Genomic DNA, 13,865 nt, shown 5'->3' on the forward strand with positions numbered 1-13,865 from the left:
ATTTTTAAAAGGGTTTAAATGTCTTTTGAGCCCCGTATTATAAACTAATCATCATATCCGTGGTTGCTTTATCCTTGCACATCATAATGTAGTACAAGTACATAGTAAACAATAATTAATACAACTTTTTCTATTTCATGTTATAAAGTCGAGCTTGTAAATTATAACATGATATAAAAAAGTCAATATATCAAACAATTTGGTAAGCTATAGGGTAATTAGCAGATTCTAAGAAAAGGTGCAACGTAAGGTAAAGTATTAATGTCACCAGGAAATACAACATTTTTCGTAAAACTGCTAAAGTAAGCCTTAGCTGTATCTTAATACAGCTCTGTAACAGATTTATGACGGGATATGTGAATTATCGGGATTCTTAGTAAGGCCTGCACACAATTTTAGTAAAAACCCCAAAACCCTAAAAATAATTTGTTTCCACTTGTTTTTGTCTCCATTTCAGGGCAAAAGAATCGGGAATAGGGAGCGTAGCACTAATGGCATCATAAGATGATAGCCTGTCATCTGCTAGATTGAATGATTTGTTGATGACTCTGAAAGGATGGACATTGTTAATTTTCAAAGTTGATAAATCTAAGCTTCATTTCACTACTATGACTAAGGTGAACCATATCTTGATTACCTTGTAAATGAGATTAAAAAAAAACTTACGGGACAAAAGCAGTGTGGCGTTAGCGTTGGTTTAGTGCCCTCGACTAATTTCCTTCTATTGTTCGCCAACACTTGAAATTTAGTGGTATTGATATGATCTAAACAAATGACACTATTTTTTGCGGACGTCCAGGTTAGTCTGTTATTACAATTTTTTTTCCATGTATCCCTTAAATTTGGATTTTTAGAAAAAAACATTATGGTCGAAGTTCACATTAAGCGATTCTAGTAAAATGTATCAATAGTCATAATACGTGTATTATATTTAATTTAATGCAATTTTATTATATAACTATTTTTATTAAAAAAAGCTAGCAATATAATATTTTAAATAAATCAAAATCTCAAAAATGTCTATCTCTTCTTTTGCCTTTGCCGCTTTTATCGATAACCATCTACAAACAAACCGGTAACAACACTATCGATCGGCGACAGTGACTTCTCGGAAATAGACTCCGATCAGTCTCTCGACCGATCCGCATATTGTATGACGGCGATCGGCCTGTGTTGGTAAACAAATCGAGTCAACACGACCGATAATATTTATAATTTTTGAGTTTAAAAAAGGTTTAAAAGAAGTATACAAGTAATAATGTGATTAAAAAATACTTACGTATGAAAGGTAAATTTGACATGGCAGATCATTTTTTGCAGCAAAAAACAGAACAATTTGGCATTTTTTGAAGGACGTTGATTCAATCGCGCAACTAGATTTAGTCTAGTGATCAGTGCGGCTGCAACTAGTTTTATTGTATGCATATGGCCATTTGGCCTTATACCTTGATAGAGGGGAACGCCTGACGCCTGTACATGGCTACTCCCCTCCGTGTTGCTCTTTGTGGAAAACTATACCGGTACAAGCGTTTCTCTCTTAATGAAAAATGAAAACCCACAAAAATGTATTCGTCATATTTATAAAAACTAATCTATTTTAAAAACCAGTAATAGACACAACTGTCACTAGTTTTTAAAATGATATTAAACATTTAGTTTATTTTTGACATGATAATTATTGTTGTACATAATCCAGTCCATCTTTATAATAATACCTTATCTTTGTATCACTTTAAAAACCTACTTCCCCTAACTGAGTACTTAAATTTATCGATAATGCGTATCGATAGTTGCTACAACCACAGCTGTAAGCAACTTGTCACTGTAGTTGCGGCGTGTCATTATACTGTAATGACACAGAATGTATCTATGTGTGTGTGAAAAATGTCAGTGTTTTTAATTTAGTATATGTGAGTTTCGTAGTAACAGACGATTATTTTTGTGTGGGAATTAGATAGTGTGCGTGTGTGTGTGTGATTACCCCCCCCCCCCCCCGCAAAAAATGACAGACAGTTTTGTATCGGTAAAAAATGCTATGGCTACTCCCCTCCGTGTTGCTTTTTGAAAAAAAAAATATCTACGATTTAATTTTTGTGTTACCTACACGTTAGAAAAAATTAAATCGTAGATATTAAAAATAGCATGGTGTCGTCTCCTGTCAAAGATTTTCATTGTAATATGAAACTTTGAATAGTTACGGGTTTCTGTAAAGAGCTCACTATAGACGGCGCCACGGTTCGCTTAAACCGAATATAAAAATTATCATATCAAAAATTTCGATCTAGCGGGTACATCGTTCCATAGCTTAATTGGCTAGAGCGCCGACACGGTCAGTCGGAGACGTGGGTTCGATCTCCGCTGGAGCGGTCAATTTTTGATATGATATTCAAAAATGTTTAAAAAATAATATTCATTACGGATGCGGCTTTACTTAATATCACTAGGTTACTTTTTGATGGCAAAAAAAAATTGTAAAACGCTCTCCTGAAAACTTAACAAAATCAGATACAATGTTCTTCATATCAGGAATCGATATATAGTTGTTTCTTTATTATTATTATTTTATAATACTAAAATATTGTAAACAAAATACTGTAATTCAATTTTACAATTATCCGGATTCTACACACTCAATTTGTCAAAAATTCCTGACATTGACAGTCGGTTTCATTTTTTTTCTTTTTTTATTTCTTATCCTTATCGAAATCATCGAATCCTGTTGTTGTTGACATAGATTTTTAATTTAAATATAAAATTGATATTAATGCATTGATGATATTTCAAATAGTAATTAAAGAACGTTAAAGGTAAACTTTATTTTTTTAAGTAGTACTGTTAGTGTATGTATTTATATTAAAATAGGTACCTAAGACGATTTTGTTATCATCCTCTAGTTCTTAAGTTCTCAAGTATCATTATCACAAAATTTGTTGCTTTATCTAAAAATTCGTTCGAGAAATAACTTTACATACTAAAAGTTATCAGATTGTTTTTACAATTATTTGTTAATACTACATTATCTAATAGAACAAGAAAACTCTTATCAAATACCTAAAAATTAGACATCTCTATTAGTATACTAAAAACAAGAATAAAAAACAAATGTCCGTTTTACATTAATTATTGTGAATATCTATACCTTCCTAGTTATATAGACATGTTTAGTCCAATAAATGAGGTTAAATATATGTAAGTATATTCAGTGTGGTTTGTACTCTCTCTGAAGATGCTTGTGAGACAGTTCACCCGTTCATTATGGAACACATTAAAAGTTGAGAAGAGGTTCCTAGCTTCGGAACCAATAAACCCGAAGCAAGAAGTTGATGACGGTGTTGAACCAGTGCAGGTTAGAGATTTTTTATTCTATTAACAATATCAAGCTTTAATGAAACTTCAAATTTTAACTAAAATGATACTTTTATCAGATTATGGATATATTATGTATCATTTTATTACTTAATAGAGTTTTTAAAACATTGGAATTATTTAATAAATGAAAATTATTTTTTATACTTTTCCAATTTTTTTTTTTTACTATAGTTATTGTATTACTGGCTATTACCAGATATTTTAATTATTTATTTTTGGTCAAAGAGAATTGACAATTATTTATTATTTACTTGTGTCATCAAATTACCTTCTATTGTCTTAGGCGGATGCACTGGACAAGGATATTTGTCTACTGGTGGATGACAAGGATAATTTTATAGGAACTGCTACTAAGCGAGACTGTCACAAAGTTGGTCCAGATGGCAGTGTACTACTGCATAGAGCATTTAGCGTGTTTTTATTCAACAAAAGAGGTGATATGTTCATGCAAAGGAGGTCCAGCCAGAAAGTAATTTTTATTTTTTATACAGAAATCTATACATTAGTTGACCAGAACTATACTGATTGTTATAATAAAGAAATACAAGTGTTTGTTTCCTTGAATGTGTTGTATCTATGAAACAACAGCCGCTTTCATAATTTTTCACAATAAAAGCTACATCACCAAGACTATATTTGCTTAGAAACTATATCATATCCTATCTAGTTTATAAATTTTTCATATTTACATGAAAAAACGGTAAATAATGAGCTATAATATGCATGATATTACAATCTTGTTAAGTGGTATCACTAAAGATCAAAATGATGCTTATTAAAATATTCAATTAGAATTAAAAGAATGCAAAATACCATTTAAATGTTAATACTGTATTTTACTATTTTTTGGTATCTTTATTCAGTGACTTAAAAGCTAGTTTTTTTTTTCTTCAGGTAACATATCCTGATTATTATACAAATGCATGCTGTAGTCATCCCCTTTATATTGACAACAAGCCAGAAGATGTGATCACAGCTGCAAGGCGTAGAATGAACCATGAATTGGGGATACCTCTAGATCAGGTATCTATATTATTGACGCTCTCAGCCTAAATTTAGCCCTATGATGACACTTTATTAAGAGCCATTTCACAATTTTACGCTCTGCAAGTTTAGGTAAAATTGGTCGCATCGCGCGAGTCGTACGAGCCGCGCGATCTTTGTACTAGTACGTATAGTGTGACAACCAAAAGACCATCGTGATCATTTTCTGATGTATAATAAAAATTATAACTATGGTATAAAATGTTTTTTACATAATTAATTTGTTAAAAATTTCAAGTATGTTATATAACAACAGTCAATAAATTTAAAATAAAATTAAAAAAATCAATTTTATGAAACAATTTTTTTAAATTGATTTAGTTTTTTCAGTTTACGAATGAATCTAATATTTACGATATGAATAAAAAAGCATTTAATGACATCGACACCGACAAACATATTAATTAACAAATAACAAGACAAACAGATTGAAGTGCCTATTTGTATTGATAGTGTGAGAAAAGAAAATTAAATTATACATTTGTTTACAGAAATTATCATTATATTATTTTACAGTCATTTTCGTAATATGTTTATTTTATTTATATTTTATTATGAAAGTATCAAATGCGTTTTATCCGCTATAACAACAGGCGCTTGGCGCGTGTGAGCGAAAGAGACAGCTGCGCAGAATTTGGCGTGGACCTTACCTCTAAGAGCGCTAGCGCTCGACTGATTTACCGGGCTTGATGCGTGGCAATATATACTATCTTTTTATTATTTAATATAAAATGTATTAAAAATAATTACATCTTTTAATTATTTTTTTTGTATTCCTTAATGATGTAAGTTTACTTTGATGAACATAGTTCGTTAAAATTTCTTAGTTTTCTAAGAGAAATATCGCTTTTAAAATTGTACTTATTTGGAAAATATTCGTAACTTTAAATTTTTTTTATCGTTTAATAGAGATACAAATGGAATAAAAATCTATGATAGTGGACAACAAAATTATATTCCACATATTATGATATTTTTTTAAAATGGTTTCAACGTAGAGATTATTGAAAAGTAGGACTTCAAAGTATACATTGCGACCGTTTACCCAGGGAGGAGGCTGATGAAAAGGTTAATAATTTTATACACATAATATAAATCAAAATTCTGATCTGACTATGGACTACAACGAAGGTTGCTCTATTATATTTCAAGAATATAAATTACATTATTGCATCCAACACTGAGATTAACGACGTCAAAATATTACAATTTCGCGGATTGTTACCGATTTTTGTGAAATGGCTCTTAAAGATTAAAGGTTTTTGTTAAGAGGTCTCCCGGGGTTGATTAAATTGACACTGGTGTTGTTTTTGATATTAATGTGGTATGTTATGAGATTTTTGTTATGAGAAATACTATCTTGATAATTATTGTCGAACATGAGACTTTGTTCTCTAGTTATTGGTAGCCCTTACTTTACAGACCGATAGCAAAGACCTTAAATTCCATTATAACTTGTTATAGTAAACTAACAATAACAATAAGTGAAATAAATTTTGCCTTTAAAATTTGCAACAAATTTTTAACTTTTAAAAGATGATGTTTTAATTTAAAACTCATTCTTTTACTTATTTTGCTGTCAAATTTTTTCGTGTTATTTTTTTGTTCATTAAATAAATTTTGGTATTATTTATCAGATGGATCCAGAACTGTTCACGTTTCTGACTCGCGTACACTACCATGACCCCGGTGACGGCATGTGGGGCGAACACGAGATCGATCATATCCTGTTTTTCCAAGGTGATGTAAAGGTCAAGCCCAACTCCGATGAAATCTCCGAATACTCCTTTGTGCCTAAGAATGAATTTAATGCGTGAGTTATTATTTATTTATTTTTATTAGTTTTTATTTGTTATTTACTATAAAAGTGTCTAATGTATGAGGTAATTATTATGTAGTAGTCATGCTATTAAATTTTCTTGAATCTCCATGTTTCGGACTTCATTCTTTTTTTAATTGAATAGTAGTCCTGTATAAATTTGATCAAGATATGACAAGTGTCTTATGTATATGCTAAGTCAAATTACACGCTTCTGACTTCACAAAGTAAATAGTTATTTTCTAGGGCAATAAAATTCCTCTTAACGATTTTACAATTGCGTATAAATACATTTTTTTTTTCTTCTACTACAGTGGGAAGTTAAATCAATCAATTGATTAATCAAAAATATTTCAGATACCTCCCTACTCTAGAAGGCCCAATAACACCATGGTTTAATATGATTCGCCGCCACAGACTCAAGTTATGGTGGGACAACCTTCATCGTCTCAAGGAACTGGCTGAACCAGATAAGATTCAAAAGTTCTTAAACGAAAAATGATTATTACTTCAGTAATATAACGAAATATAAAATATTACTAATTAATTTATTGTCATTATTTAATAAATAATATTGATTTCAATATATTCTTGCATTATTTATATCATTAGTGCTATTTTCATTTATTGGAAAATTCTATTGAGTTTTGTTAAAAAATATTTTGTTAGAAAATAAAATCTATTTAGTATATATATAATTTATATACTATAATCATTAATTATACAATAAAATCTATATAATATATACCATTATTTATTTCAATATATTAACACCTACTTATACAAAACAAAGTAAGAAACTGATCATTACACATGCGTATTTCAATATTTAAAAAAATGTATGTAGTTATCATCAAAATTATCACAAACCACGAAAATAAGTTATTTTTTTTTTTTCTTTAAAAACAATTACCTATAAAGAGAAAACGGATTAGAAATACACCTAAATATTCTGATTTGGAATCATAAAAGCACATTATTGTTTTAATATATTGAAATTAAAAGTCGTATATTTTAATGTGTATATTACGTGACCTAAAACACAACCCGCCATGGTATGACGTCATACGGTCAATAACAAGGTTCTGTCAGTGCTGTAAACAGCTAGGTACATATCTATCAACTTTAACTTCAAGGAGTAATAGTTGTGCTCTTTCGTTAGTGTGTTTCATTTGTACCTATTTATTTATTAAAATGCAAAAAGGTTTTGTAAAAGCAGATAGTACGAATCTGCCAAAAATTGATTCAATAATGGTTGCAAAGTTTTTTGCATGTGACCCTGACTTCTGTTCTGTCTAATTTCGAAATATTAAAACACCTTTGTATGTATTACTTGATATATTATACTGTTTTTTTATGTTAATGCCAGGTATAACTAATTTGAAAATTAATATTAGAAAGTGTTAGGTTATGTTTTATGTCTCATATTACTGCCAAATTAAGACTTAATAGTTTTTTCCTTTAAGGTTACTATTTGTACAGCTAGACACTACACATTAACGATAGCTATTGTAATTCATTATTTTACACAAAAAACACCAAATATTTGTAGCTGTTAAGTTAACAGCTACAAATATTTGATGTAACAGTGTTAACGTTGAACGACAAAGAGTATTTATGTTTTCTGTAAGTATTACTATACTCTGTGATTTATGTAAAAGATATTGCACTTTTGACGTATTAAACGAGTTCGGTATTACATACGTCATACACGACTTTTGTTATTAACCAATTATTAACCTCATTACGTCACCAAAATAGCTGTAGTGTTTTCGCGGAAATAAAAAAGGTTTAAAATGTAATTAACTTTTATGGCATAAAAGCGTGTTTATTTTGCTAAAATATATTTTTTGGGTACCTTTTATTGGAAAATCAACATTTTGAAGTACTTTTTCAAACATAGTGGAAAACCCTATTGTACAGAATTATAAAGGCCAGTTCATAAACCGATATTTTATTGCTATTGCCAGCATTTTAAAGGCTGTCGTCTAAATACTTTTAAATATTATATTCTTTTATTATATTTAATTTTTAACAAGGGTGCTTGAATATAATAATAATTGTTATTATTTGTTTTATTTCTATGAACCCCAATTATCTATTCAAATTTTTATATAAAAAGTGCTAATTACCTGTGAAGTTATTAATTTCATTTTTGGGTTTCGTGGAACGCATAGTCGCCTGAAGCAACAGCTGTCGCGATTCCGATTTCCGCTCTAACCATATATTTTTTAGAAGAAATAATAACATATATATTAGAAGAAATATATGTTTCTGTTCTGGTTGTATGTCCTTGTGGGTCTCTTTAGGGTGCCTCGTAGAGCACGTAAAGCTATCGATATAGACTTTATAACAATAACTGATATCGTAAGTGAATCAATAAAAATACTACTTTATTTATATATATATGTCAAATTTTTACTATATTTATTCATACATGGGTTTCAACAATTCGTCAGAACTGTTAAAATCTGACCCTGATGACGTGGTATATTTACTCTTCGGTCTATATTTCGCCATAACCCACTCTAGGGTTCTAGCTTTATGGGACTTTCTTCTTTTTAACACCTTTCTTGTTGGTATACCTTCGGATTCTGTATCTGTTGAACGCAGTAAGTACGCGTTGCACGTTATCTTGTTACCGACGTGCAGACCGTTGTTGTAAGCGGTATGAAGGTACCGCACTGCTATAATTTGTAAGACCTGAAAGAGATAAATCAATTCTACGTATGAAAAAGTTTTGTTTTAGTATTTATGAATGAATTAGAAATAAATTTAAGTCTATAGCTTATTCGAGTTGTGCAAATAGTCATCGCAGTCACTTAGCTACGCCCTTTGATTAATTAAATCGAGGTAAAATAAGTTGGAAAACGTGAGATTACCGATGCAGACTGGATGAGAATTGCGGAAAACCAGGATGTCTGGCGCGAACTTAGAGAGGTCAGTAGTAAGACTGCAATCGACTGAACTGACTGACTCGTAAAATAAAGCGCAGTTTAAAAATTGACCAGCTAATGTAAACCATTCAAATGCTATTTTCTGAAAATATACTTACCTACTATAATTTTCCCAACGACGACGTAAAATTTTTAATGAAAAGAATTTAACCGTAATCAAATATTGTAATTTCATTTATTTTATTCAATAACAAAAATGAACTGAGCTACTTAAAAGTAATAAAATGTGTACGTTAAAATTTTATTTTCTAACCATCGCCATTATTATGAGGGCCATAACGGCGTTGAACCGCCATGAGATAGACATCATCTCGCTTATCAACTTCTCTTCACAGCCATCAGTCCAAATTGTTAATTGTTTCTAAAATAAATAATTCTAAAATAAGGAGTTAAAGCATATATTACTTTTAAATTTTGAACCTGTTATGCCTTAATTGTGAAAAGCGAAAATAATAAAGATACATATGAGTCGTTCACTTTAAAGATTCCACATAAGTTTAAACTCTTTTAATCCGTAGAGCAAACTTCCATAGTGAGACGTTTTAGCTCTAACATACACTACGTCCTATGAGTTACGACTACACAACGCAAAAAAAAAAACAAAATTCAAAGAAAACTTGTCTTATTAACCGACTACCAAACAGGGGGAGGTTCTCAATTCAACTGTATTTTTTTGGAAGTACCTAAAACTTCTTTACACGGACTTGACTTGGGGAGCAAGCTGGTAAATGCGTAACGAGAGCATTACGAAAAGTGTGATCGGGCGAGGCGAACGGAAGTTGAGAGGGAGGTATAAGTTGGTGAAGATTGAAAGAGAGAGAGTTACGTTTCGTATATTACTGTAGGGGCAAAAGAGAGAGGTTCGAGCACACATTTTCGTTCTTTCTTTCTCTCATGTAATGTATAGGCACATACAAATTGATGGAGATATAAAGAAGTTTTACTTCAGTTCTGTGGTCCAAATCACGCTCGGGATTTTTTTAAGCTACATCAGTACTTTTAACTGGGTGGACCGATTTCAATGTTTTTTTTTTTTTTTAATCGAAAGGTGACGCGTGTCATGTGAAGCAATCAACAAGTTAGACTTGAAAGGTTCACTCAACCCCCTTTAAAAGAATATAGCAAAACGGTTTGTATTACGAAAAATCTAGATGTCTTTTAAAATTCAGGCATGTTTTCGGCTAGCGTGACTAGGTATGCCTTATAGTCTTTAATCGTATCTACATCTGTATCTACAGAATACATTCAATTATTAATGATAATTATTACCACTCACAGTAGGATTATACTTGTAAATAGTCCCCTCCTGTGTGACCCCATGGTGAATACAAGGCCACATCGCATTCATCGAACAGCAGCTATACGGTACGTTATCTGCCACGAACTTTCGAACCACACTATTTATAGAAAAACTCGATTTACAATTGATTATACAATAGGAAACACGTGCGACTTAACACAACAATAAGTAGAATGTAGATTAGGTACCTACGGTTCAACAAAAGATTTTTTCCAATTGTTATATTAATCTTATATAATATATATCCCAGGCCGTTTAAATGCGTTAGAAGAAGCTATCGTCCAATGTATAGTATATGTGATAATTTGATCAAAAAGTAGGTATTTTTGAAGTAAAACTTTTTTATGCACGCTGGACGCGTTACGAAAAGTGTGATCGGGCGAGGCGAACGGAGGTTGAGAGGGAGATATAACTTAACGAAGATAGAAAGAGAGAAAGCTGTGTGGCTACGGCAATATAGAATATAGCCAACTATGTCTCTTCCCGTGAGTGTCGTAAAAGGCGTCTAAGGGATAACACAATTCCACTACCACTTATAAGGCAAACCGATGGCGGGATAAACATTCAACTGCTGGCTTTGAAATGCATAGGCCGAGGATGGGCAGCAGCATCTTCGGTGCGACAAAGCCAGTACTGCGGTCACCAACCCGCCTGCTCCTCGTGGTGACTACGGGCAACACACATGAGTTGATACATGACGCTGCGTTGGCGCAACGGTCACAGCCATGGATTGTATCTGTTGCGCTGGCGGTTGCGGGTTCGATCCCCCGCACATGACAAACATTTGTGTTGGCCATACAGGAGTTTGCCGTGGTCTGGGTGTTTGTGCAATCCTTGTGAGTATCCCCAACGTGCCTCGGAGAGAACGTTAAGCTGTTAGTCTAGGTTGTTATCATGTACCTACACCTGATAGCGATCGTTACTCATAGTAAGGAATATATCCGCCAACCCGCATTGAAGCAGCGTGGTTGATTAAGCTCTAGATCCTTTTTTCTACATAGGGAAAGAGGCTTATGCCCAGCAGTAGGATATTACAGGCTGACGCGAGAATGTAAATATGTATTCATATGATAACACGAAGCCATACAACGTTATAAATAAAAATAAATGTTTTTATGTTTGTTTATTTGTGTTCCGATATCATTAGGTGTTTTGGGGACGCCTGTAAGGGTTTCAAGCCCATTATACACTCCTGTACGAAGCCGGGGTAGATAGCTACTATAAAATCGTAGTGAATTATTTTTCCGTCTGTTCGAAAAGTTGAGACCTATACCGTATTTACAACCTAACCATATTTACAATAAGACTTATAGCTGAGAAATATATCTTCAACAAAAAATTCTATAGGCCATAATGATGAGCGTAGAGGTTATGTCCTATCTAGCACAGCATCACGCTACGACTTATAACAGATCTGTAATTACCGACTTAAGACAATGTCCACTATGTTACATAGAGTAGATAAGTCTTATATAACAGAAGTAGGTATATAAAGATTAGGTACTAACAGAACATTGGATTCTGGGTTATGTTCTGTAGTTTCCCATGGTATGATAAACCATTCCCGATAATTCTCTCGTCCACAGCAGTGGAAATGCGTCTGCAAGCGATCTATTGCGACTTTAGAGGGCAAGTGACTAGTGTATCGGAGCATTGCTTTAGTTATCCCACCTTTTATTTTAGCTTTACAAAAAAAAGGAATTAAAATAATTTATTAGAACGAATGCTTGATATTTTTAAATAATCAATAAAAAAAATCTATGTTCTAACCTCTGATGATAGTAGATTGAAGACCAGAGTAAAACATGATCCCGAGAAATATAATAATTATAAAAATGAGCGCCCAAATGAAATAGAATAGACCGCTCGTCACGTTGTATTCTCTCTTCGGTAAGCCAGCTTTAAACAGCTGATATAACCCGTAGAACTAATAAAACTATTTAAATTAATTTATATTAAAAAACTTCGATGGAATCGATTAATATATGCCTTTTATTACGACTACATTTAAAGGCTGAAAAGTTCTATAACTCAAATTTCATAATTTCACATTGGATCTAGATAAAACTAAAATCAAAGCCCCTTCTAGATAAAAACACTTCACAATAATTTTAAATTCTATCAAGAATAGGACAAATAACGTTTTTTACAAATTTATCACCACAATCTTTTATCAATCGCGTGATGGGTCCTAGTGAATTTAGATTTAGGCTAGTGAATTTTAGACACAAATTCTTTAATGCAGTATTTCCTTGAATAAAAACAATAATGCAAAATGTTCTTCGAGGATATAAAAAAGTCGAAAAAAATGTAGAGAATACGGAAAAGTACGTCACAATAATTATATAGCATTGATTGATATAATGTTAATGTACCTATATATTTATATATTGACCTCTATTACAATTGCAGCAATTGATCCACATGCTATAATTGCAGGAATAACGTTTCCATCAGGCCAGCATATAAGATCCAACAATGTTCCTTCTTCACTTCTTATTCCTTCCGAAGTGTTAACTAACCATATTAAATAGAATATAATTACAGGCATGAAAGCCATTAAAAGCATTCTTATATTATTAAAAGACGACCAAGTTAAGAACATTATAACCCTAAATATATCTTTATTCTGACATATTATAGGAACTATCTTTCTCTAGTTCTCTACTTGCAATCAAAAAAGTAAGTACAAAAAGAAGTACCAAAGTTAATAAATTAATTAATGGTTCTTGACTACTTTTTGGTTTGAATTATTGAAGATATTAAAAACTAAAATAATTATAGATCAAGGATAAATTACAATTATCAGTAAGTTTTTGATCAAATCTAGTATATAACAATTTTTATTACGTTACAAGACCTAATTTGTATTCAGAGTTTACATTGGCTACGTTCCATTTAAGGCCCGCAATGCTATCGACAGTGTGACCAGATTTCAAAAACGACTAAATTGTACCAAAAGAAAAAGCGAAAATACTTAAAATCTATTACACTTCTTCGCTGTTGTGTTACAATGAAGAAGCATCATTGTTGTCTTGATTAAAACGATGAAACAATAAGATCAACAAAGAAAATACCATAAATTAGATAAATTAATGTTTTTTACTTGAAATTGAAATCTATAGAAATATAGGTATTTTTAAATTTGCGATGGAGTTATGGTTATTCTTCTTTATAAAGCTGTAGCGTCATAAAGCTGAGTCTATTAATTTGATTTGAAAGCCCTATTTCTTAGCATCTTTAATATTTTCTACTTTTGACGTGACAACGTCTTATAAATTGGTTTGCCGGGTGACACTTCAAGAAACTGCGTTACGCTCCGCTCACGTTATGCGCTCACAATGAGAGCGAGTGAGAGGCACGCGGCATGGTTAGC

General features: G+C 31.7%; 2 protein-coding genes across 4 annotated transcripts; one reads left to right on the top strand and one right to left on the bottom strand.

Annotated features, from left to right (window-relative positions):
• Positions 1–2,657: 2,657 nt before the first annotated feature.
• On the top strand, positions 2,658–6,818 carry LOC123662171 (isopentenyl-diphosphate Delta-isomerase 1). Its single transcript, XM_045597053.1, has 6 exons — positions 2,658–2,807; positions 3,227–3,346; positions 3,653–3,838; positions 4,264–4,392; positions 6,051–6,226; positions 6,590–6,818. The coding sequence occupies exons 2-6, from the start codon at positions 3,227–3,229 to the stop codon at positions 6,732–6,734; spliced, it is 756 nt and encodes a 251-aa protein (XP_045453009.1). The 5' UTR covers positions 2,658–2,807; the 3' UTR covers positions 6,735–6,818.
• Positions 6,819–8,628: 1,810 nt separating this feature from the next.
• LOC123662335 (photoreceptor outer segment membrane glycoprotein 2-like) lies at positions 8,629–13,282 on the bottom strand. Of its 3 annotated transcripts, XM_045597188.1 has the most exons (6): positions 12,885–13,282; positions 12,260–12,416; positions 11,998–12,172; positions 10,466–10,586; positions 9,443–9,550; positions 8,629–8,935 (listed from the first exon to the last, which is right to left on the bottom strand). In XM_045597188.1, the coding sequence occupies exons 1-6, from the start codon at positions 13,092–13,094 to the stop codon at positions 8,660–8,662; spliced, it is 1,047 nt and encodes a 348-aa protein (XP_045453144.1). In that variant the 5' UTR covers positions 13,095–13,282; the 3' UTR covers positions 8,629–8,659. The 3 variants fall into 3 exon arrangements, 1 of the variants encoding a protein (XP_045453144.1); XR_006744483.1 differs by lacking the exons at positions 9,443–9,550; positions 11,998–12,172; positions 12,260–12,416; positions 12,885–13,282 and adding an exon at positions 10,682–10,776 and having other exon boundaries at positions 8,856–8,935; XR_006744484.1 differs by lacking the exons at positions 9,443–9,550; positions 11,998–12,172; positions 12,260–12,416; positions 12,885–13,282 and adding an exon at positions 10,678–10,776 and having other exon boundaries at positions 8,856–8,935.
• Positions 13,283–13,865: the final 583 nt, after the last annotated feature.

The sequence above is a fragment of the Melitaea cinxia genome, chromosome 18 (assembly GCF_905220565.1).
Source record: "Melitaea cinxia chromosome 18, ilMelCinx1.1, whole genome shotgun sequence".
Classification (NCBI taxonomy): Eukaryota; Metazoa; Arthropoda; class Insecta; order Lepidoptera; family Nymphalidae; genus Melitaea; species Melitaea cinxia.